The 25,234-nt window shown below is 38.5% G+C and overlaps 1 protein-coding gene across 1 annotated transcript; it reads left to right on the top strand.

Annotated features, from left to right (window-relative positions):
- Positions 1-3,618: 3,618 nt before the first annotated feature.
- LOC133619084 (uncharacterized) lies at positions 3,619-24,856 on the top strand. The gene is made up of 4 exons (XM_061979934.2): positions 3,619-3,839; positions 3,874-4,106; positions 11,563-12,156; positions 21,175-24,856. The coding sequence occupies exons 2-4, from the start codon at positions 3,983-3,985 to the stop codon at positions 22,980-22,982; spliced, it is 2,526 nt and encodes an 841-aa protein (XP_061835918.1). The 5' UTR covers positions 3,619-3,839; positions 3,874-3,982; the 3' UTR covers positions 22,983-24,856.
- The last annotated feature ends 378 nt before the right edge of the window (positions 24,857-25,234 follow it).

The following is a 25,234-nucleotide window of genomic DNA, read 5'->3' as shown; positions in this document are numbered from 1 at the left end:
GATCATGAACTATTTAACTAACATTTTTCTGTGTAGTTAATTGAAATGTTAGTCATGTGATGTTCACTAATGATTGTGATTAATTGACTTGTGGCAGTACAGCTTTCTTTTGTTCGATGTCAAATAAACATACAAGGGAGTCACTGAAAATATTCTTGTTAACAACAATGCCAAAATAATGCCGTCAGAACATATAAATAAGAAAAACAGAACTTACAATTAGTCTGACATCAAATAAAAGAAAACACATTGATTTCACATACATTATCAGAAAGAATCATACCTCATTGGCCTCACAAACTCCGAGGGAATAAAGTTTATTTTCAAGCCGAGACTCCATTAACCTCTTACATCGAATGCTTGCTGTCTCATGCTGCTTCCCTTATTCCGTCACATATTAATTGTCCCCCCAACAATGTGACCAAACCGGAACAAAAAATATGTTCCCCTCCAATTGACATGGGTTTTGTAACAGAAATAAAGTTAACATATACCGTATTTTCCGCACTATTAGCCGCACCTAAAAACCACAAATTTACTCAAAAGCTGACAGTGCGGCTTATAACCCGGTGCGCTTTATATATGGATTAATATTAAGATTCATTTTCATAAAGTTTAGGTCTCGCAACTACGGTAAACAGCCGCCATCTTTTTTCCCCGTAGAAGAGGAAGCGCTTCTTCTTCTACGCCAAACAACCGCCAAGGTAAGCACCCGCCCCAATAGAAGAGGAAGCGCTTCTTCTTCTACTGTAAGCAACCACCCGCCCCCGTAGAAGAAGAAGAAGCGCGCAGATATTACGTTTCATTTCCTTTGTGTGTTTACATCTGTAAAGACCACAAAATGGCTCCTACTAAGCGACAGGTTTCCGGTTCATGAAAAGACGCAATCTCTCCATTCGCACACGGACTACTATTTCACAGCAACTGCCTAAAGACTTTCAAGAAAAGCTGGCTACTTTCCGTGCATATTGTAAAAACAAGATAGCTGAAAAAAAGATCCGGCCAGAGAACATTATCAACATGGACGAGGTTCCACTGACTTTTGATATTCCTGTGAACCGCACTGTGGATAAAACGGGAGCACGTACGGTGAATATTCGCACCACAGGGAATGAGAAGTCATCCTTCACTGTGGTTCTAGCTTGCCATGCTAATGGCCAGAAACTTCCACCCATGGTGATATTCAAAAGGAAGACCTTGCCAAAAGAGACCTTTCCAGCCGGCGTCATCATAAAAGCTAACTCGAAGGGATGGATGGTTGAAGAAGAGATGAGCGAGTGGTTAAGGGAAGTTTACGCGAAGAGGCCCGGTGGCTTTTTTCACGCAGCTCCGTCCATGTTGATATACGACTCCATGCGCGCCCACATCACGCTGGTTTTTAATATATTATTAAAGTTTGACTGACCTATCTGACTGTTTTTTTGACATTCCCTTTAGCGCAGTTAAATGCGGGTTATAACACGGGGCGGCTTATAGGTGGACAAAGTTTTGAAATATGCCGTTCATTGAAGGCGCGGCTTATAACCCAGGGCGGCTTATGGTGCGGAAAATACGGTACTTGCATGAATTAACCAAAGGAAACACATTTTTAATCACATTATATGTAAATATGACCTTATATTTATACATTGTATTTATTTACTCTAACCAACTATGAAATGATATAACATATATACAATGTGCTTCTGTCAGCAGCTACACCTTTCCTAACTAAGAGTTTCCCGCTTGTCTCCAACCCTTCCCCCATGCATTCCTGAGCTAAGATAAAAGGTGACATTCTCCTGTAAACAGACGGCCTTTGTCTTTTGAGGCCTCCAATAAATACTAAAAAAAAGGTATTCTCTGAGCATTTCTTATTAAATAGATTATTACATTGTAAAACAACAGACACTTTACTTTTGCTTGTCCTTATGTCCCTGCAAAATAATGTTATGTTTTGGACGCATGGCTGCAATGGTTGTGATCTCTCGGATGCAGAATTTTACACCAGTAAAACCAGCAAAGCAGTAATTATAGTCTGCACATTGTGTTAATGTTGAATGATATTTATCTGATTTAAAGTCAAATACAGTTTATATACTTGTCTGTCTATCTGTGTTGGCCCTGCGATGAGGTGGCGGCTTGTCCAGGGTGTACCCCACCTTCCGCCCGAATGCAGCTGAGATAGGCTCCAGCACCCCCCGCGACCCCGAAAGGGACACGCGGTAGATAAATGGATGCAGGGACGTGCACATGATTATAGAGGGGCAGGGGCTCAAAGTCAGAAAAGGGCAGGACATTTTTTTTTTGGTCCTTTACACAATATGGAAATTAATGTAAAATTAAATTTGCTATTAGGAAGCTAACTATTTAGCTGTGTGTCCTTTGTAGGTAAAAGTGATTGCCATTTCTTTTGTGTCAACAAATTATTGTCATAATGAGTTAATTCACATGATCATAGGCTTGGAAGACATGAAAAGCAACAAAACACTGGTTTATTATTAGGCTATTTATTGTTAAAGATAAGCACTTTAATATTGAACATTGAACAGTGCAACATCTCAGGTGTGACACTTTCTGAGGTCTGTGGTCTTTCTTGAATTCTGGTGCAGTACTTGGTTTTAGCCATGCATTAAGAGGTCTGCTACCCTTAGCTGCTTCCTGGCGCTCCTTCTCCTTCCTTTTCTGTATCCTTTCTTTTTTTTGGCATTGTGCTGCAGGCATAATCAACATGAATCAAGTTTAAATACAGATGGTAATATTCCTAACAGATAACCTACATCTTATATCCCCAGAATGCTGAAATTATTATTATTATTAATAATAATTATTATTATTATCATTATCATTATTATTATTATTGTTATTATTATCATTATTATTATTATTATTATTTTGTTAACCCACACAGTAATAGCAAAGTCACAATAAACTTTATATCTAAACCTCTACTGTGAGAGAAATGTGATCCTCCGTAAACACAGTGCATTTTATTTTGAAAATTAACCCGGTGTTTTATTTTGTATTTTGTACACTACTTCCTGTCCCGCACGATCCGCTCTGCTCTGTGCGGATTTGATGTGCCGTGCTCCGACGTCCGGCAAAAACAGAAGCTGACTCATTGAATAATAGAATAATACAGCGTTTTTCTAAAATATTACCCACATTAGAACTGAATAAGTGAACGGCGACTAGACCGTAACTCACAGGTTCAAGTTGCTCCACTGTCACGTCTCCTCTCACTTACTCGCTCACTCGCCCTCTCTCTCTCTCTCTGGCGGAAGCGGCAGGCTCAAACAACCCGGTATTACAAGAAAACGTGGAGTTTTTGTACCGCTGTTATTTTGTGTGTTTTTTTTTACATCCCTGACAGGAATTTATTAATGTTGTTTAAAGAAGAAAAAAAAAAAAACCGAAAAAAACCCCCCACACACACAGGCAGAGGGCACTTTTTAAGACGAGGCAAAAAAGGGCAGGGGCTCAAGCACCCATAGGGCCCTATGTGTGCACGTGCCTGAATGGATGGATGGATCATTTGTTGCCGTGCTTTTTTGTGGAGACACCATGAAAACATACATTTATTACGAATCGTTCATGACTTGCCCATCACTATGACTCATTGGCCCCGCCCCTAAGTGACGCATGCGTGGAGGATATGCGCTTTGCAGCAAAGTCTTCCTTTACTCCACACACGCTTCTAAGCCTCGCTACTAACTACACTTTATTCATCCTCCGTGTCAGGATAAACTCCACTCGTCTCAGTCAACTTTGGACATTATTAGGCCCGCTGAGCTTGCTACTTGTTTTAGCGCGTTAGTTAGCTTAGCTTGCTACTTGTTTTAGCGCGCTAGTTAGCTTAAGTTGCTAGTTGTTTTAGCGCACTAGTTAGCTTAGCGTGCTAGTCAGCTTAGCTTGTTAGCTGCTAACAAAGAGACGAGGATTTGATCAACACATCGCTTAGTTAAGATCAAGTGTGAGTGTAAAGTGTTGTGATTGTGTGAAAATGTGTGAAAGAACGATAGCAGAGTACAAAGAGGAACTTTCTCGGACAAAAGAAGAAAACAAAAGACTACGTCAAATACTGGACGCTGTTTTCAAGAAACCTCAAGTTGTGTTACACAGAACAGGTTTGTTTACTTCTTACTCTCACATGTTTACTAACTTTATATTTCATTATTAACATGAACATGACGTGTTAGATTAATTGTGATTAATAGGTGTAGTCAGACACATGATTGTTATTGTGTTATTAATGTGATTATCAGACAGCAGTCATTTCCATTAGATAATGTTCAAATATAGGTGATTTGGCACACTTATAATTAAAATAACACAAATAATGTTGTTTTTCATCAGATATGTACTAGTATTGTATATGTGGATGGGGGCCCTGCTTTGGAAATAATGTGTACCCCTTTCAGAGATCACATTTAGTTCCACTTCAAGCATTCACATGATCCACAATGAGATGAGATGGTATAACGTGAACAGTTCTGGAACTTTCTAACTCGTGGAAAAAACGGGATCTCGTTGGAAGCGCGATGTATTGGGTATAACAAAATGGTGTCTGCCATTGTAGTTTACAATGTCACTACGTCAGTAGTTGTCAAACTTTTTTCACCAAGTACCACCTCAGAAAATACTTGGATCTCCAAGTACCACCATCATGAACATCATTAAGATACAGTAGCATAATAGGCCTTAATTATTCATTAAAAACAAGGAAGACACGTTATTTAACAAGTATATTTCATATTTTTAGTTACTCTAACATTACACACAGTTTGAACAGTAACACTGTGTTTGAATGTAGAAAAATAAAACACTGTATTTAAATAATGAAATAATAATTGGCGTACCACTAGGTGATGCCTGCGTACCACAGTTTACATCATATTCACATAAATCATGTATCTATTGTCTGCCCTAAATGTCAAAATATTTTTGTTTGTATCCCACCCATACCACCCCCACCCCCAAAAAAGAAAGAAACAACAAAAAAAACAAAGTAATATCTACAAATACATCGATTAAATAAACAAAGAACAAAAAATAATAATAATACATTAATAATACATTAATAATAATAATAATCAGAAATAAAATAAAATATAAACAGATGCATATATATACATATATACATACATATACACATAAAGGGAGTAATCCCTTTTATTCTTTTTTTTTGCAGTACAATCACTAATTCGAAAAATTAAAATCAGGTTTATGGGGCGTGACATAGTTGACACAGTTTTCCCAGTATAAAGTAAATGTCTCCAATTCATAATTAATAAAGGCAGTTATCTTCTCCATTTTATATATATCCATTGTTGTTTACATCCATTGCTTCAAAGTTGGGCTCTCCTGGGATATCCATTTCCTAGTAATGCTCTTTTTACAAGCCACCAGTAGGATATTCATGAAGTGTTTATCTTTCTTCAGTCAGTCCTGAGGTACATGTCCAAAAAACAAAGTTTTACTTTGGAGGGGTATTTCACGTTTGAAAATATCCTGTAGAGCTTGGTGTATCTCTTTCCAATAGTCCTTTATGGTGGAGCAGTCCAACAAAACATGGTAGTGATTTGCATTTGAATTCCCACAATTTCTCCAGCAGGCAGGGGAGTTGTTATCATAGTGACACTTCTGAAAAGGTGTAATAAAAAATCTGATCAAAGTTTTCCAGCCAAACTCCCTCCACTTGGTGAGCTGGTACAAGTCCATTGATATTTCCATTTTATTGTCCATTCTTCCTCAGATTTAGTTATCCCTCCTTCCTTCTCCCATTTTGTTTTAATATATGAAGTGGACTATGATTTCATATTCAACAGACCCTTATACAAGCATGAAACACTTCTATCAATAATTTCTCAATTGTAGGCTTTTGTAAACAGTTCAATCAAACATGTACTCGTCTTTATGACACTTTTCACCTTCATATTAACAAAATGCCGCAACTGCAAATATCGATAGAAGTCTTGGTTTTCTAATATATATGTCCTTTTAATAGTTTCAAAACTAAGCATTTTTTATCTTTCATTACACTGCATAAAACTGTTATACCCTTAGATATCCAGTGCTTAAACCTTGAGTCTAATTTATTAGGTGTAAACTCTGTATCATAGGCACACCATTTAAGAACTGCAATATCACTCTCGAGTTTGTATTCCTTTATGATCATTTTCCACACTTTAAGGGTCCATTTCACCCATGGGTTATCAATGTTATTTATGTGGGTCTGTAAATTGCTATCCGCCAGAATTGCTTGTATGGGGATGGAGGGCATTTCTTCTTTAATGATTTTCCATTGAGCAATGTATGATGAGTTGCACCAGCATATCACTGCGCTCATCTGGGCTGCAAAATAGTAATATCGGAGGCAAGGTAAACCCCACCCTCCCTTTTCTTTGACCAATTCTAAAGTTTTGAGACAAACTCTTGGCCTTTTACGTTGCCATATATACCTTGATAGCATTTTGTCCCATTCATTGACTTGGTTTTGGTAAATCTCTATTGGCAGGGTTTGAAATAGGTACAGCAGTCTTGGCAGTACATTCATTTTAATGGAATCAATTCTAGAACTAAGGCTAAACAAAGGAATTAAGTTCCATCTTGCTATGTCATCTTTTATTTTTTTATATATGGGTAGATACTTGTATTCTGATCATTTTGTTAGATCTTTTGGCAAATTAATGCCCAGGTATTTAAAAGACTCTGTCTGCCATATCAGAGGGTAACTACTTCTGATTTCCCCTGGTGGGTTATAATTATATGAGAGTAGCTGGGTTTTACCTATATTGATTTTATATCCTGATAGTTGACCATACAGTTCAAATGATTGTATTAATTTAGGGAGCGAGTATGTTGGGTGTCCGAGGTAAACCAAAATGTCATCCGCATAGCAGGCCAATTTATACTCCCTTCCTTTAATGATGATTCCCTTAATATCTTTATTGTGTCTAATAGACTGAGCTAATGGCTCTAGATATAATGCAAAGAGTAATGGTGACCATGCACATCCCTGTCTAGAGCCCCTTTCTAGGGTAAAACAGTTTGATAAGTATCCATTGACTTTAATCCTAGCAGTAGGATTGTTATATAGTGCCTGTATAGTTTTAATGATTGTATCCTGAAAGCCAAATTTATATAAAACTCTGTAAAGAAAATTCCAATTGACCGAATCAAAGGCCTTTTCAGCATCCACACTTATAACAATTGCTTGGATGTTTTTTCTTTGTATATGATCCATAATATGTAGTGTCTTTCTTATATTGTCTTGTGTTTGTCGTTGATGTATAAAACCTGTTTGATCATTATGTATCAATATAGGTAAGAAATCTTCTAATCGTTTGCCCATAATGGAAGTAAATAGTTTATAATCTACATTGAGAACCGATATTGGCCTGTAAGATCCACATTCAATTCTATCCTTGCCTTCTTTTGGTATAGCTGAGATAATTGCCTCCCTCCAACTAAGTGCCGTTTGTGCCTTTTTTAAGACCCAATTCAGTGTAGGGAGTAAAACAGGTATTAATTATTTTTTAAATTCCTTATACCACTCAGCCGTGTAACCGTCTGATCCTGGCGATTTACTTAATTTAAGCCTACTAATTGCAACTTTTAATTCATTTTCAGTTATATCTGCAGATATTGTTTGGTTTTGTTTTTCATCTAAAATAGGTAAATCCAGAGTTCAGGAAGCTGTCAATTTGGGTTATCCTCCTACTAGAGACCTCAGAGTATAAAGTTTTATAAAAATGTTCGAAGGCTTCCTGAATTTCATTTGGTTTAGTTTGTATCTCTTTTGTTCTTGGATCCCTCATTTTATGAATGGTGTTTTCCGCTATCTTTTTTTTTAGTTTCCAGGCCAGTATTTTCATAGACTTAGAGCCACTTTCATAGTGTCTCTGTTTCAAAAACATTACATTTTTTTTAATTTCTTGTGTGGCCAAACTGTTCATTTCATTCCTAGTATTTCTTATTTCCCTTAATGTATCCTGTGCCAAATCTAGTTTGTGTTTTCTTTCTAATTCTTTTAGTTGTTTTTTTTTAAGTCATTTGATTTTGTATTCTCATTTTTTTTCTTAAATGAAGATATTGCTATAATTTTCCCTCTTAAAACAGCCTTCAGAGTGTCCCATAATATGGGAGGTGAAACCTCTCCTGTGTCATTGAACTCCAAGAAGAGACTAATTTCAGATTTAATTTGTGTCTTAAAGGATAGGTCATTCAGCAGACTTGCGTTTAGTTTCTATGTATTATTTTTTGCCCTCAGATTAAAGTCAATAGATAGGTATATAGGTGCATGGTCACTTAGATCTATCGTCCCAATTTCACAGGTACATATTTTATCTTTATCCTTTCCAAATGTTAGAAATAATCTATTCTTGTATAAAGACAAGTGCGGAGCAGAGAAATAAGTATAACCCCTTTTGTCTGGGAAAAAGTCTCGCCATATGTCAATTAAGCCTACTTCCTCAAAAAGTGTGTTTATTTTCTTATAAAGGGGTTTCACGTTATGTATTTTTATACTAGATGAGTCCAATTTTGGCTGTAAATATATATTTAAATCCCCACCACAAATCAAAAGACCTTTGGTTTCCGTTACCATAATATTGGTGATTTTTTGGAAGAAATGAATATCACTCCCAGGGGGTGCATAGACATTCAATAAGGTGATTGGGTTCCCATCTATCTTTCCCTTTACTAAAATAAATCTACCCTCCTTATCACCAAATTCCAGTACTTTTTCAAAATGTAGCTTTTTTGAGATGAGGATTGTAACTCCTCTCCTATGTCCTAATTTATATGACGAACAAAACAAATGAGTGAAGCCCATTCTCTTTAGTTTTACATGCTCCTTGTCAGTCAAATGGGTCTCCTGTAAATATACTATGTGGGCTTGTTCTGTCCTCACCTTTGATAATATTTTATTGCGTTTAATTGAGTTCAATAGCCCATTAACATTAAACGATACACATTTTACTTTGTCACTAACCATATGTATTTACTTGTAAGTGTACCAATAAAATATTCAAAATAAAACCTAGCAAGTCTACTCCCATAACGAAAACAACTGAAATAACATAAATAAAACAAAGCAAAATAACTAAAGAAAATTAAAAAAGAAAAGTGTAGTTCCAAGGCAGGGGTCTCTAATAGATTCCCCTGAGTTGGGCTAGATAAAACGTCTGGCTGTGTGGGAAATCCTCTTCCAACTATGGGCTGAGGGCCCCCATCATGGCACTTGGTAGAAAGAGAAAAAAAATCTCTGTTCATTACATAGATACATCCCTCATTTGTATATATTCTCATCTATCTGGGGTTATTATACAAACACAAATGTCTTGGAGTGAATTTAAAGTCACCTGTTTTGGTTCTGTTCATCTTACCAACACTTTAGGAAGTCAGTCAAAATTAACAGGTCCCCCGGAGAAGGCGATGATTATCTTCTGAAGGCTTGCAGTCTCTCCTTGATGCTTTTCTCTGGCTCCTCACCTGTCCCCTCCCGGCTCCTTCCTCCCATGGTCTCCAGGCGGAGCGGGACAGCTGATCCAGCAGGCTCTGCCTCGGCGTAGTCACGTTGACTGGCAGTCCTCTGTCCTTCATGTCTTTTGTCGCCTCCTTTGCTGTCCGGTACAGCTGCGTGCCGTCCTCCTGGAACACTCGTAGTTTGGCCGGGTACGGAGTCTGGAAGCGGATATTTCTTTGCTTTAACACTCGCTTCGCTTCAGTATATTCTTTCCTCTTTTGCAGGACTGCTGGGAGGTAATCCTGGTCAAAATATATTAGTCTCCCATTCAGAAAAATCGTCTTCTTTCCCCAGGCTTTGCGCATGACCTCTTCTTTCATCCTGTAGCGGAGGAATTTGTTTATTATTGACCGCGGCTTGTCTTCTCTGTCTCCGGCGGGTCTTGGCGCCAGCGCACAGTGCGCCCTTTCGATGTCGAGTTGCGTAGTTGCGGGGATCTCCAACATGTCCCGCAGCAGTTTTTCCACAAACTCTGGCATGGACGGTCCCTCGGCTCCTTCGGGAACATTGTATATCCTCAAGTTCTTGCGTCAGGATCTCCCTTTATAGTCGAGTAGTTTGTTTTCTTGCTGATGAATGACTTTTATCATGTTGTTCAACACATACTCCACGCTTTGTATCCGGCCCTCCACCTTCTCAATTCGCTCCTCTGTGTCTGTTATTTGTTGTTTAATGTTGGTGAGCTCGGATTTAATATCGTTCAGCTGTTCTTTTATGTCTTTTTGGAAGTCCCGAATCTCCTCCAGAACTTGGACTAAACCTTCGGCGTCCGCCTCCTTTGAGCAAAGGTTAGCGTTAGCACCGCCATCTTGTAACTTTACAGGTGAGCTGTTCGCGGACACAGAGCTTTCCTCATTTACAGGCTCTGCAACAATATGTCCTCGATTTCCTCTGGTTTTCCCCATTCTTGCCCCTTTTGTTTGTTCAGAGATTATCTAAAAATGTGTCATTTTACGGTCTAACGGGGCAAAATATATTTTCTCACGAGGGAGATGTTACTCTAAGCTGCCATTCAGCTTGATGATGTCACCAGAACTCCTCAGACTCAGTTTTATGTTTTTTATAGGTACAGAAAATGATGGAATGATCACTTAAGCTGCATACAGTAGTTCCACTTGTGGGGATGTTAGACTGGTCAGAAGTAACAACGAGGTCTATGAAGGTTTAAAAGGACTCACTCTCACCCTGGTAGTTTGCTTAATGGGCTAAGTGAGACAATGTTGGTGGCACAGCTTAGTGAAGGTTTTAAAAATGGGTGCATCCTTTCAGGACATATCTGTGTTCCAGTCCCCAAGAAGATGTAAACCTGTATCAACATGTTTACACAAAACTCACACACTCACTAAATACATTTTACACTGTAATCAAGTCTAATTAAAGTTATAATTTCACTTCCTGATTCTGACTTACATGCAACAATAAGTGAAAGTAAACATTTATTTTCAACAACCAAAGTAGTCAACACTTGAATTATTAAAAGAACATAAAGGTGACTGAGTTTCCTTCAGTGTGTTGTAGATGGTCTCCAATTCCTAAAAAGGAATTGTTGATGGAGATACTCCATAAAACAGCACATAGGAAAACATGTTTTTGTTCAAAGTTCCTTTTGACCCAGCCAACAAAATGACTACCCAAAAGTATTCTGCATGATAACAAAAACATCCATGAATGTTTTTTTAAGTGATTTTGGAATTAGATTGTTTTTATTTCCATGATAATGAAGTTATGGTAATGACAATCTCAATATTTACGGACTTTACATCAGTGATGTTAAGAATGCCTCAATCAATGCTGCCTCGTACTTATAAAAATTTTCAAATGGACCCCCATCAAATTTTCAAGTCTGTTTTTGTACTCACTGTACAACTTTTGAATTAATTTTAGGACAAAAGGTGGTATTTCCTGTGTTTTTATTGGTTGTTTTGCTACACACTTTTAACACAACACACAAAAGAACACAAATAATCTCATTGTGTTAACAGTGTCAGTCCAAAACTATTTATATTCTCTCTTTATCGCTTATCATTTATCTTATTGACTTGTTTACCCAACAGATGTCCAGCAGCCCCTCAACATGAAAGAGGAAGAGGATGATCCACAGCCCACACACATGAAAGAGGAAGAGGGGGATCCACAGCCCACCCACATGAAAGAGGAAGAGGATGATCCACAGCCCACCCACATGAAAGAGGGAGAGGGGGATCCACAGCCCCGCCACATGAAAGAGGAAGATGATGATACACAGCCCCCTCACCTGAAAGAAGAAGAGGGGGATCTAGAACCCACCCACACGAAAGAGGAAGAGGATGATCCACACATGAAAGAGGAAGAGGATGATCCGCAGTCCACCCACATTAAAGAGGAAGAGGATGATCCACAGCCCCCCCACATGAAAGAGGAAGAGGAGGATCCACACATGAAAGAGGAAGAGGATGATCCACAGCCCCTTCACATGAAAGAGGAAGAGGAGAATCCACACATGAAAGAGGAAGAGGAGGATCCACACATGAAGGAGGAAGAGGAGGGAGAGTGTGTTGTAGGGCAGGAGGAGGATGATGTCAGCAAGTTTCCACTGACTGTTGTCTCTGTGAAGACTGAAGAGCATGAAGACAAAGCACCTGAGTCCTCACAGCTTCATAACAGTCCAAGTAAGCACATATCATTTTATTCTCAGGGCATTCAATCCATCACAACTGGACTGTTCACTTTGTCTTAGAAGACTCATCCAAGTAAGCTTCATCACTTCATGCTCATACACTTCAAGTCTTAAATCTAATCATTGGAATTTAGAGGGGAACTGCACTTTTTAGGGGATTTTTCTATCGTTCACAATCATTATAAAAGACATGATGGTGGATATATAAAAAAAAAAATCACATTCTAACTAGGGCTGGGAGATATGGCCTTTTATTAATATGTGAATATGTTTTGCCCATGTCACGATACACCATATATATGTGGATATGTTTAGGCCATGTCACGATACACCATATACATGTGGATATGTTTAGGCCATGTCATGATACACCATATATATGTGGATATGTTTAGGCCATGTCACGATACACCATATATATGTGGATATGTTTAGTCCATGTCACGATACACCTTATATATGTGGATATGTTTAGGCCATGTCACGATACACCATATATATGTGGATATGTTTAGTCCATGTCACCATACACCATATATATGTGGATATGTTTAGTCCATGTAACCATACACCATATATATGTGGATATGTTTAGGCCATGTCACGATACACCATATATATGTGGATATTTTGCCTTAGTCTTGAATGAACACTTGATGCATATAATCACAGCAGTATGATGATTCTATGTGTCTACATTAAAACATTCTTCTTCATACTGCATTAATATATGCTACTTTTAAACTTTCATGCAGAGGGAAATCACAACTAAGTCAATTTAGCAAAAGTGTATTATTAAACAGTTATTAAGCAGTGGCACAAACATTCATGTCATTTCAAAACAGAAAGTGCAAGATTGTCAGAGACATTTTAAAACAAGCTATTAGTGCACTTTTGTACACGATGTCACTAAGATGACATATCAAAACAACACTAAATTAAAGTGCACTTTTTGTACAGAACGCCACTACAATAGTTTAAAACAAAGTGCACTTTTGTGCATGATGTCACACAAGATATTTCAATAAGTGTCAAATAAAAATGAGCTGCATAATAGGAAATCAAATAGTGTGTGTCCTTCACTATGTGGTAAGTTTCTGCGGACGTTATCTCCTTCTGTTGTTGACTATTTGTTTCATACGGTGTTGATGTGGAAATGGTTGCTTGGGCATTTTGTGGGTGTGGCACTGAACGGAGATGTTGACATGCAGAGTTTCAAGCACTCCTCATTCTCTAGCGGGTGACTTTTCAAATGATGCTACATTAGCAGTGCTGCTACTTTTTGTAGCAACGCTTTTGCCGCATACTTGTTCACCATCTACCTGCTTGGAGCCAAACCACCGCCAGATGATGGGCCTCCTGCTGTTTGTCTCGGGAATTAATTCTGCCTTCATTTGTTACCAGATTGTCACCTTCTTTCTCTCGTATTACCACTAGCACCACAGCTAACGTTACCATGCCGCTACCCAGAGGTGGGACCAAGTCATTGTTTTGCAAGTCACAAGTAAGTCTCAAGTCTTTGCCCTCAAGTCTGAGTCAAGTCCCGAGTCAAGACAGGCAAGCCCCGAGTCAAGTCCAAAGTCAAGACTGGAAAGTCTCAAGTCAAGTCCTAAGTCCTGCATTTTGAGTTTCGAGTCCTTTCAAGTCCTTTTAACCACAGACTAATATATTAACACAGATTGTGTATGCTTTTCAAACGCTGTATTTATTTATTAAAACAAGTGCATTTTAAATTGCAGGAAAGAAAATTGTGCTGACATTGCACTTTATAATAGCACTATTAACCAGTCATTTTAAACATTAACTCATTCCTTTACAGAACAAACACATTGAAAAATAAAGTGCAAATGTACTTATTTGTACAAAAGTGTTAACATTGAAAAAACATGACATATACGTGAACATGACAAAAAAGTTGTACTTTTTATATGTCAGGGCCCTATGCTGCATTGCATTTGCAAAAGACCAAATTAGCCAAGAGTCTGTCAGTCATTTGTGCACGATGGGGGCGTAGTATGATGCCACCATGGCTGAAAACTCGCTCCACTGCAGCACTGGAGGCAGGCACTGCCAAGACTCTCATGGCCACTCGGAACAGTGAAGGAAGAGTCTTCATGTTCAATGCCCAGAACAAAAGGGGGGAGAGAGTTTTTTGGGGTTGGTGCACTACTTGTAAGTGTATCTTGTGTTTTTTATGTTGATTTAATTAAAAAAAGAAAAAATTATTTCTTGTGCGGCCCGATACCAATCGATCCACGGACCAGTACCGGGCCGCGGCCCGGTGGTTGGGGACCACTGAGGTAAACAACCAACAGTATGTCAGAAAGCTAGCTAAAACGGTACACATATTCATAATATAGTATACATTTTAACTGACCTTTATTTTACTATTTTTGTCTTTTTTTAGGTGGCTAAAATACGCGGTGCTGCTGACCGCTGTCTAACGTTACGTGTGATATATTGACTAACGTAACCCTGCTTAAAAAAAATCACTGAACAAAAAGTATGAATAAGGTAGTGAACTGCAACAGATTCCCGTGTTTGCAATAACGTTATAACGTTAGCAGTGAGTTTACAGCCTCACTGATTTAACTACACAGCAAATAAAAGTCACGTTACTTAGCCAATAAACGTTATCTTACATTCAAAACTTACCGTTCTTTGTGCAACTTCAAATGCCGGACGAAGTTGGAAGTTGTTGCCTCTCCATCAGTAATTTTCGAACCGCATGTGTTGCATACTGCAAACCGTTTTGTGTTGACCACCTCGTAATTTTTATACCCAAACAAAATTATTTTAGGTATCATTTTTTGTTCACTGGCGTGTGGTTTGGACATGTCTTCTTCGTTGGTTGTCCTGCAATTTGATTGGATGAATGCTGCGTGATGAAAACAAAGTAGATCTAATTTGATTGGCTGTTGTACTGAGAGCACACCAGCTGACACACGCAACGCTGATAGACAAGTACACAATGAAAAATACGGAGCGGTCCCGAATAACTTTTTCATCTTTGGGTTTTGGGGAAAGTAGCAAGTCATGTCAAGTCATGTCAATTCAAAAGGCTCAAGTCCAAGTGAAGTCACAAGTCATTGATGTTAAAGTCTAAGTCGAGTTGCAAGTCTTTTTACATTTTGTCAAGTCGAGTCTAAAGTCATCAAATTCATGACTCGAGTCTGACTCGAGTCCAAGTCATGTGACTCGAGTCCACACCTCTGCCGCTACCTGTCTGCTCCGTGAGAGCGTATGACGTTGCACACGTGACAGTATGTGACGTATGTAAGAAGGTGCGCTTGTTTTGTGTCTCTGTGAGAAGGAGAGACAAGAAAGAGTGAGAAGAGCCTGTAGTGTAATGCCTGCAGCTAAAAGCAACTGTGTGAGAACGTATACCGTATTTTCCGCACCATAAGCCGCCCTGGGTTATAAGCCGCGCCTTCAATGAACGGCATATTTCAAAACTTTGTCCACCTATAAGCCGCCCCGTGTTATAAGCCGCATCTAACTGCGCTAAAGGGAATGTCAAAAAAACAGTCAGATAGGTCAGTCAAACTTTAATAATATATTAAAAACCAGCGTTCTAACAACTCTGTTCACTCCCAAAATGTACGGTAATGTGCAAATGTGCAATCACAAACATAGTAAAATTCAAAATAGTGCAGAGCAATAACATCAATAACTTAATGTTGCTCTAACGTTAATGTCACAACACACAAAATAAACATAACGCTCACTTTCTGAAGTTATTCTTCATTCATAAATCCCTCGAATTCTTCTCCTTCGGTGTCTGAATTAAAAAGTTGGGCGAATACGGGATCCAAAATGGCCGGCTCCGTCTCGTCGAAGTCATTGCCTTCCGGAAAGCTCGGACCACAGTTGTGACCGAAATATCCGCCCAGGCATTTACGATCCACTGGCAGATGTTGGCGTATGTCGTCCGGCGCTGTCTCCCTGTCTTAGTGAAGGTGTGTTCGCCTTCGGTCATCCATTGTTCCCACGCCGTTCGCAGTCGTGCTTTAAATGCCCTGTTGACACCAATATCGAGCGGTTGGAGTTCTTTGGTTAATCCACCCGGAATGACGGCGAGTGTTGTATTTGTGTGCTTCACTTGTTTTTTGACACCATCTGTGATGTGGGCGCGCATGGAGTCGTATATCAACATGGAACACACAAAGGAAATGAAACGTAATACCCGCGCGCTTCTTCTTCTTCTACGGGGGCGCTTCCTCTTTCATCTGGGGGCGGGTGCTTACCTTGGCAGTTGCTTACCATAGAAGAAGAAGCGCTTCCTCTTCTACGGGGAAAAAAGATGGCGGCTGTTTACCGTAGTTGCGAGACCGAAACTTTATGAAAATAAATATTTATATTAATCCATATATAAAGCGCACCGGGTTATAAGCCGCACTGTCAGCTTTTGAGTAAATTTGTGGTTTTTAGGTGCGGCTAATAGTGCGGAAAATACGGTACTCCAATATCACCATATAGTCATTTTCTATATCGCACAGAGAAAAACCCACGATATATCCAGTATATTCCATACATCACCCAGCCCTAATTCTACCTCATAAATGTAAATAAAAGTCCACTTGCAATGGAGCCAATGGGAGGTCTTCTATAACCATCCAAAATACACCAACAATACTCCATTTGCATTTTGTGACTTGAATGTCCACCATGTGTTAGTTGAGTTGAGTTGAGTTGTGTTGAGTTTATTTGGAACATGCAAACACACAACATGATACATCACACATGCATGCATACAACATGATACATCACACATGCATGCATACAACATGATACATCACACATGCATGCATACAACATGAAACATCACACATGCATGCATACACCATGATACATCACACATGCATACAACATGATACATCACACATGCATTGAGACAATTGAGAATGTTTATCTTCTTCTTTGTACTTTGTAAACACTTTAAGTGTGAAGAGTTTCTTGAAGTGGATCATATTAGTACATTGTTTGATTGCTTTGCTTAATCCATTCCATCATATAATTCCACATACTGATATACTGAAGGTCTTAAGTGTTGTACGTGCATACAAATGTTTTAAATTACATTTTTCTCTAAGATTATATTTCTCCTCTTTAGTTGAGAAGAATTGTTGTACATTCTTGGCTAGCAGGTTATAGTTTGCTTTGTATATCATTTTAACTGTTTGCAAATTCACTATGTGGTGGAATTTCAGTATTTTTGATTTAATAAATAAAGTGTTTGTATGTTGTCTATATCCAACATGATGTATTATTATAACTGATCTGTTATGTAACACAGTTAATGAATGAAGTGTACTTTTGTAGTTATTTCCCATATTTCTACACAATAAGTCAGATATGTAACACTAGCGAGCAGTAGAGAATATGAAGTCATTTTTGGCCCGGGACGTATTTTGCTTTATTCATTATTAAAATGTTTTTTGCCACCTTATGTTTTATATTTTGTATATGAGATTTCCAGTTCATTTTATCATCTATTAATACTCCCAGAAATCTGGTTTCTTTTACCCTTTCAATGTCTATTCCGTCTATTTGTATTTGTGTTTGACTTTCTCTTCTACTGTTACCAAATAGCATTAAATATTTTGTAACTTCACAAATGTCATCTATATAGAGATTGAATAATTGAGGTCCTAGTATTGATCCCTGAGGTACACCACAGGATATATTTAGTGTTGTAGAAGTGTGTTGGCCTAGCTTCACGTATTGTTTCCTGTTGGTTAAATAACTTCTTATCCAGTTTAAGACCAACCCTCTGATGCCATATCGTTCTAGTTTTTTGATGAAAATATTGTGATTAATTGTGTCAAATGCTTTAGTTAGATCCAACAACACTGCTGCTGCACATTTTTTACTATCTATTGCATTGCTCATTTCTTCTGTCATTTCAATTAAAGCCATCAAAGTTGAAATATTAGCTGTGTATCCATATTGGTTCTCTTCTAGTATTCCATGTTTGTTTATGAAACTCTCTAATCTGTTATTGGACACTTTTTCAATGATTGTAGAAAACTGTGGAAGTAAAGAAACAGGTCTAAAATGTGTAAATTGGTGTTTGTCTCTAGTCTTATACAAACCCTGTTTCCATATGAGTTGGGAAATTGTGTTAGATGTAAATATAAACGGAATACAACGATTTGCAAATCCTTTTCGACCCATATTCAATTGAATGCACTACAAAGACAGCATATTTGATGTTCAAACTCATAAATTTTTTTTTTTTTGCAAATAATAATTAACTTAGAATTTCATGGCTGCAACACGTGCCAAAGTAGTTGGGAAAGGGCATGTTCACCACTGTGTTACATGGCCTTTCCTTTTAACAACACTCAGTAAACGTTGGGGAACTGAGGAGTGTTGCGTTTCGAACCAGTTGTTCCTCCCAGGGAATTCAAGTCACAATTCGTTCTTTCCGACACTTAAAGCTGAGTTGAAAAACCACCAGAGACAGAATAGGTATTTTCTTGTATATTCTCAAAGCTTTGCCAATATACATTTTTATTGAGACCAGTCTAACCCTAGAACCTTCTATCGCGCACACCCAAAATGGTCTGTCTTCCCGATCCCACCACACTCTCTCTCGTCCCATCTCTGTAGCCAAAACAAAATGCTAGTCTAAACACATTCCAAAGAATTCAAGGTTATCGCACATAGTATACTTGCTGACAGAGCATCAAGAGAATAAATGGAAAATACGAGCCGTTTTCAAATATGACTAATAAATGAAAGAAGTACAACTTAAATTCGGATATATGTAAATATCTGCCTTTGACAGGAGACACATTTTTTAAGCTTCTCAGGTGGAATTATTTCCCATTCTTGCTTGATGTACCGTACAGCTTAAGTTGCTCAACAGTCCGGGGGTCTCCGTTGTGGTATTTTAGGCATCATTATGCGCCACACATTTTCAATGGGAGACAGGTCTGGACTACAGGCAGGCCAGTCTAGTACCCGCACTCTTTTACTATGAAGCCACATTGATGTAACACGTGGCTTGGCATGGTCTTGCTGAAATAAGCAGGGGCATCCATGATAACGTTGCTTGGGTGGCAACATATGTTGCTCCAAAACCTGTATGTACCTTTCAGCATTAATGGTGCCTTCACAGATGTGTAAGTTACCCATGTCTTGGCCACTAATACACCCCCATACAATCACACATGCTGGCTTTTACACTTTGCGCCTATAACAATCCGGATGGTTCTTTTCCTCTTTGGTACGAAGGACACGACGTCCACAGTTTCCAAAAACAATTTGAAATATGGACCCGTCAGACCACAGAACACTTTTCCACTTTGTATCAGTCCATCTTAGATGAGCTCAGGCCCAGCGAAGCCGACGGCGTTTCTGGGTGGTGTTGATTTTGCCTTGCATTGGAGAGTTTTAACTTGCACTTACAGATGTAGCGACCAACTCTAGTTACTGACAGTGGGTTTCTGAAGTGTTCCTGAGCCCATGTGGTGATATCCTTTACACACTGATGTCGCTTGTTGATGCAGTACAGCCTGAGGGATCGAAGGTCACGGGCTTAGCTGCTTACGTGCAGTGATTTCTCTAGATTCTCTGAACCCTTTGATTATATTACGGACCGTAGATGGTGAAATCCCTAAATTCCTTGCAATATCTGCTTGAGAAAGGTTTTTCTTAAACTGTTCAGCAATTTGCTCATGCATTTGTTGACAAAGTGGTGACTCTCGCCCCATCCTTGTTTGTGAATGACTGAGCATTTCATGGAATTTACTTTTATACCCAATCATGGCACCCACCTGTTCCCAATTGGCCTGTTCACCTGTGGGATGTTCCAAATAAGTGTTTGATGAGCATTCCTCAACTTTATCAGTATTTATTGCCACCTTTCCCAACTTCTTTGTCACGTGTTGCTGGTATCAAATTCTAAAGTTAATGATTATTTGAAAAAAAAAAAGTTTATCAGTTTGAACATCAAATATGTTGTCTTTGTAGCATATTCAACTGAATATGGCTTGAAAATGATTAGCAAATCATTGTATTCCGTTTATATTTACATCTAACACAATTTCCCAACTCATATGGAAACGGAGTTTGTACATATGTTGACCAGATGTTGAGATATTTGCTGGGAGTCCATATTGGTTCTCCACGAGTGTCCCACTTTTGTTGATAAATAAATCTAATCAGCTATTGAATAGTTTTTCCATGATTTTGGAGAATGGTGGAAGTAATGAAACTGGTGTGTAGTTAGTAAACTAGTGTATGTCTCCATTCTTAGAAATTGGTACAACTTTTGCAATTTTCATTTTGTCAGGGAATTTGCGGGTTAGAAATGATACGTTGCTGATATATGTCAGAGGTTCTGAAATGTCTTCTATAACCTTTTTTATGGTTACCATATCTATTCCATGACAGTCGGTTGAGGTCTTGGATTTACAATGTTTTACAATTTTGATTATTTCTTCTTTTGTCACGTTCTTAAGAAACATGGAATTGGGATTTCTGTCTATGAGCTCACTCAAGTCCTTGTTGTTTCTGTTCTTCTTTAATAATTGTCTGTAGTATTCCTTCTTACATGTTCCTAGTATACCAATTAGCTTGTTTTTATATTTCTTATACTTATTTTCTGCCTCTATAGATGTCTGTGTTATTAATATTCCATATAATGTCTTTTTTTTGTGACAAGCATTTTTCAGTCCTTTTGTCATCCATGGTTGGTTGTTTTTCTTTTGCTTCTAACTAACTTCTTTCCATGGACAACATAAACATTGATATTATACATGTGGGCCTATATATATATATATATTGGATGTTAGCAAGCTACTTTTGCAGTGTAGCTTGTAGTGTAGCGTGCTACAATTCTCTGAGGATAGCTTAGCTCCATTTAATTGAGAGTAACTTGTAGCTTAGCTTACTACATTGTCCAGGTAGCTTGCCCATCACTGTCTATTTGGCCTAGCTCACATGTCAATAGTTTGAATACTGCAAACTTCAATACAGTAACACCTCATTTGTTCTGCAGACGTCCAGCGGGTGTCAGCGGGGAGTCATGAAGAGGAGTGGCACACCAGTGTGGGACAGAAGGAGCTACAGGCCCCCTCCCACATTAAAGAGGAGCAGCTTCATGATGAAGATGAAGCTCAGTCCTTACAGCTTCATCACAGTCAAAGTGAGGAGAACAGAGGGGCGGAGCTTGTAAGTCAACACATCACAGAAGCTGATGGAGAGCATTGTGAAGATATCAAGTCAGAACCAGACAGCATCTTTGCTCCACTGTCAGACATGGACCACATGATGTCACACTCTTCTGATCACAGTGACCACATCCAAAAACCTTTGGAGAGTAAAAATGACTCTAAAGGTGATACGAGACATCACACTAACAACAAACACTTTGACTGCTCTGAATGTGGGAAATCATTTAGAAAGAAGAGTCATTTTACAAGACACACGAGAACACATACTGGGGAGAAACATTTTGCTTGCTCAGCTTGTGCTAAAAGATTCAACACTAAGAAGGAAATGATATTACACATGAGAACACACACAGGTGAGCAATCTTTTGCTTGCTCTGTTTGTAAGAAGAGTTTCTCCAGAAAGGAACACATGACCACACACATGAGAACACATACTGGAGAGAAACCTTTTACTTGCTCTGTTTGTAAGAATAGTTTCTCCACAAAGCAAACCATGACCATACACATGAGAACACACACTGGAGAGAAACCTTTTGCTTGCTCAGCTTGCACTAAAAGATTCAACACTAAGAATGAAATGATATTACACATGAGAACACACACAGGTGAGAAACATTTTACTTGCTCTGTTTGTAAGAAGAGTTTCTCCAGGAAGCAACAAATGACCAGACACATGAGAACACACACTGGAGAGAAACCTTTTGCTTGCTCAGCTTGTGCTAAAAGATTCAACACTAAGCATGACATGACATTACACATGAGAACACACACAGGTGAGAAACCTTTTACTTGCTCTGTTTGTAAGAAGAGTTTTTCCAGAAAGGATTGCATGACCACACACGTGAGAACACACACTGGAGAGAAACATTTTGCTTGCTCAGTTTGTGCTAAAAGATTCAACACTAAGAGGGGTATTATATTGCACATGAGAACACACACAGGTGAGAAACCTTTTACTTGCTCTGTTTGTAAGAAGAGTTTCTCCAGAAAGCAACTAATGACCATACACATGAGAACACACACCGGAGAGAAACCTTTTGCTTGCTCAGCTTGTGCTAAAAGATTCAACACTAAGAAGGAAATTATATTGCACATGAGAACACACACAGGTGAGAAACCTTTTACTTGCTCTGTTTGTAAGAAGAGTTTCTCCAGTAAGCAAATCATGACCACACACATGAGAACACACACTGGAGAGAAACCTTTTGCTTGCTCAGCTTGTGCTAAAAGATTCAACACTAAGAAGGAAATTATATTGCACATGAGAACACACACAGGTGAGAAACCTTTTACTTGCTCTGTTTGTAAGAAGAGTTTCTCCAGCAAGCAAAGCATGACCACACACGTGAGAACACACACTGGAGAGAAACCTTTTGCATGCTCGGCTTGTGCTAAAAGATTTAACTCTAAGAGGGAAATAATATTGCACATGATAACACACACTGGTGAGAAACCTTTTACTTGCTCTGTTTGTAAGAAGAGTTTCTCCACAAAGCAACGCATGACCATACACATGAGAACACACACTGGAGAGAAACCGTTTAGTTGCACTGTGTGTGTTAAAAGGTTCAGGTCTAAGAAGCATTTGAGTAAACACAAGTGTGTAACAGTCATGGAAGCTGCAGGGATGTAAAAACACTTAATCAGTGATTGTGCTAAATGTAGTTTAAAAACACAGCATGTTTAATATGAATGTATATTTGATGTTGTATGTAGTGCTTCTCATCTTCTAGTCTTATATGTTGTCCTGTAGTTACTTTTTAAGTTGTGTGCATGTATTGAATATTATATACCGTATTTTCCGCACCATTAGCCGCACCTAAAAACCACAAATTTACTCAAAAGCTGACAGTGCGGCTTTTAACCCGGTGCGCTTTATATATGGATAAATATTAAGATTCATTTTCATAAAGTTTCGATCTCGCAACTTAGGTAAACAGCCGCCATATTTTTTCCCGGAAGAACAGGAAGCGCTTCTTCTTCTACGCAAGCAACCGCCAAGGTAAGCACCCGCCCCCATAGAACAGGAAGCGCTTCTTCTTCTACTGTAAGCAACCACCCGCCCCCGGAAGAAGAAGAAAAAACGCGCGGATATCACCGTACGTTTCATTTCCTGTTTACATCTGTAAAGACCACAAAATGGCTCCTACTAAGCGACAAGGATCCGGTTCATGAAAAGACGCAATCTCTCCATCCGCACACGGATTACTACCGTATTTCACAGCAACTGATATTCCTGTGAACCGCACTGTGGAACGGGAGCACGTACGGTGAATATTCGCACCACAGGGAATGAGAAGTCATCCTTCACTGTGGTTCTAGCTTGCCATGCTAATGAAACTTCCACCCATGGTGATATTCAAAAGGAAGACCTTGCCAAAAGAGACCTTTCCAGCCGGCGTCATCATAAAAGCTAACTCGAAGGGATGGATGAAGAAAAGATGAGTGAGTGGTTAAGGTAAGTTTAAGTTTACGCGAAGAGGCCGGGTGGCTTTTTTCACGCAGCTCTGTCCATGTTGATATACGTATGTTTGTGATTGCACATTTGCGTACATTTTGGGAGTGAACAGAGTTGTTAGAACGCTTGTTTTTAATATATTATTAAAGTTTGACTGACCTATCTGACTGTTTTTTTGACATTCCTTTAGCGCAGTTAGATGCGGCTTACAACACGGGGCGGCTTATTGGTGGACAAAGTTTTGAAATATGCCGTTCATTGAAGGCGCGGCTTTTAACCCAGGGCGCCTTATGGTGCGGAAAATACGGTATGTAGCTACTATTTTATTTTACTTTATCATTGTTGAAGAGAGGACATCTTATTTTCATGTGTTTTTTTTTTGTGTCTTATAAAATCAATTTGTTTCCATTGCATTTTATTGTTATTATCCAACTAAAAGTATGAATGAATAAAATGGTTAACAAAATGTGGACTCTGGTAGATTAGCAGCATTGTTACATCATGGATGTTAACTACTGCAAAACATCAACTAAGAAGAAAAATGCTGAAGTTAGCAACACATCACTGAACTTTAGAGCCATCGTGAGTGGAGTTGCTTGTTTTTATTGCTGCATTTGTACTTATTTCACCTCACATCTTCACTTTTAATCCTAAAGTCTTCTTCACATATATTGTTGTAGGCTTCTAACATTTATGTTTCTGATGTGTGTGTGTAGTCTGTGGAAAGGGTTGTTGTCCCTTGTGGATCCAACTGTTCACTTGCACAGATACATCTTCATCATCATCAATACCGACCCAATACTGGAGGAAACCTTTGCATTAATGTTTTAATATAAGTGTGACCTCATTATTCCTTGATAATAAGACTAAAATACAGATTTAAGCACTGTATTAGAGTGCTTCTTGTAGTACTCCAACTCGCCACACTGATAAGTGGGGGCGATCATGAGCTAGCAGATGCATGTTGCTATCATGTTTTATCAGCGAGGAAGACAGCATTTGTGTTTACTTTTTTGTCAGATCCAAGTTTTAATGCTCTGCTGAATAAATGAATCACTATGGCTGCCAATATAGAGGATTATTTATATATTTAAGATCAAATACTTCTCTTAACAGCTAGAAAAATGACACCACAATAAAAGTGAAACAGCAGCAGGTCTCAGTAAATATTTTATTAATTGACTAATTAATAAACTATTAAGAGTAACATGACAGTGGATATTTCCCAAGAGTTGACTAAAAAGTGTAAAATGGGAATGCTACATAAAATGCTTAACATAGACTGATACTGATACTGTGTAATCATTTATTTGTCCTAACATTATTTTGGGATATAAATTGATGTCCCCCCAATGTTAAACTCATTTCTACGCTCACTGTGTGAAGACTGGAGGTTAATGTACTAATAAAGTAAAAACATGTAGCAC

This window comes from Nerophis lumbriciformis, linkage group LG20 (genome assembly GCF_033978685.3).
Source record: "Nerophis lumbriciformis linkage group LG20, RoL_Nlum_v2.1, whole genome shotgun sequence".
Taxonomy (NCBI): Eukaryota; Metazoa; Chordata; class Actinopteri; order Syngnathiformes; family Syngnathidae; genus Nerophis; species Nerophis lumbriciformis.
Note: the sequence above shows the minus strand (reverse complement) of the source record. Positions and strands in the feature narration are given on the sequence as shown.

Coding starts and splice junctions, on each gene's coding strand:
- LOC133619084 (XM_061979934.2), top strand. CDS start 3,983: ATGTGTGAAAGAACGATAGCAGAGTACAAAGAGGAACTTTCTCGGACA. Junction 4,107..11,562: donor AGTTGTGTTACACAGAACAG/GTTTGTTTACTT, acceptor TTTACCCAACAG/ATGTCCAGCAGCCCCTCAAC. Junction 12,157..21,174: donor ACAGCTTCATAACAGTCCAA/GTAAGCACATAT, acceptor TTTGTTCTGCAG/ACGTCCAGCGGGTGTCAGCG.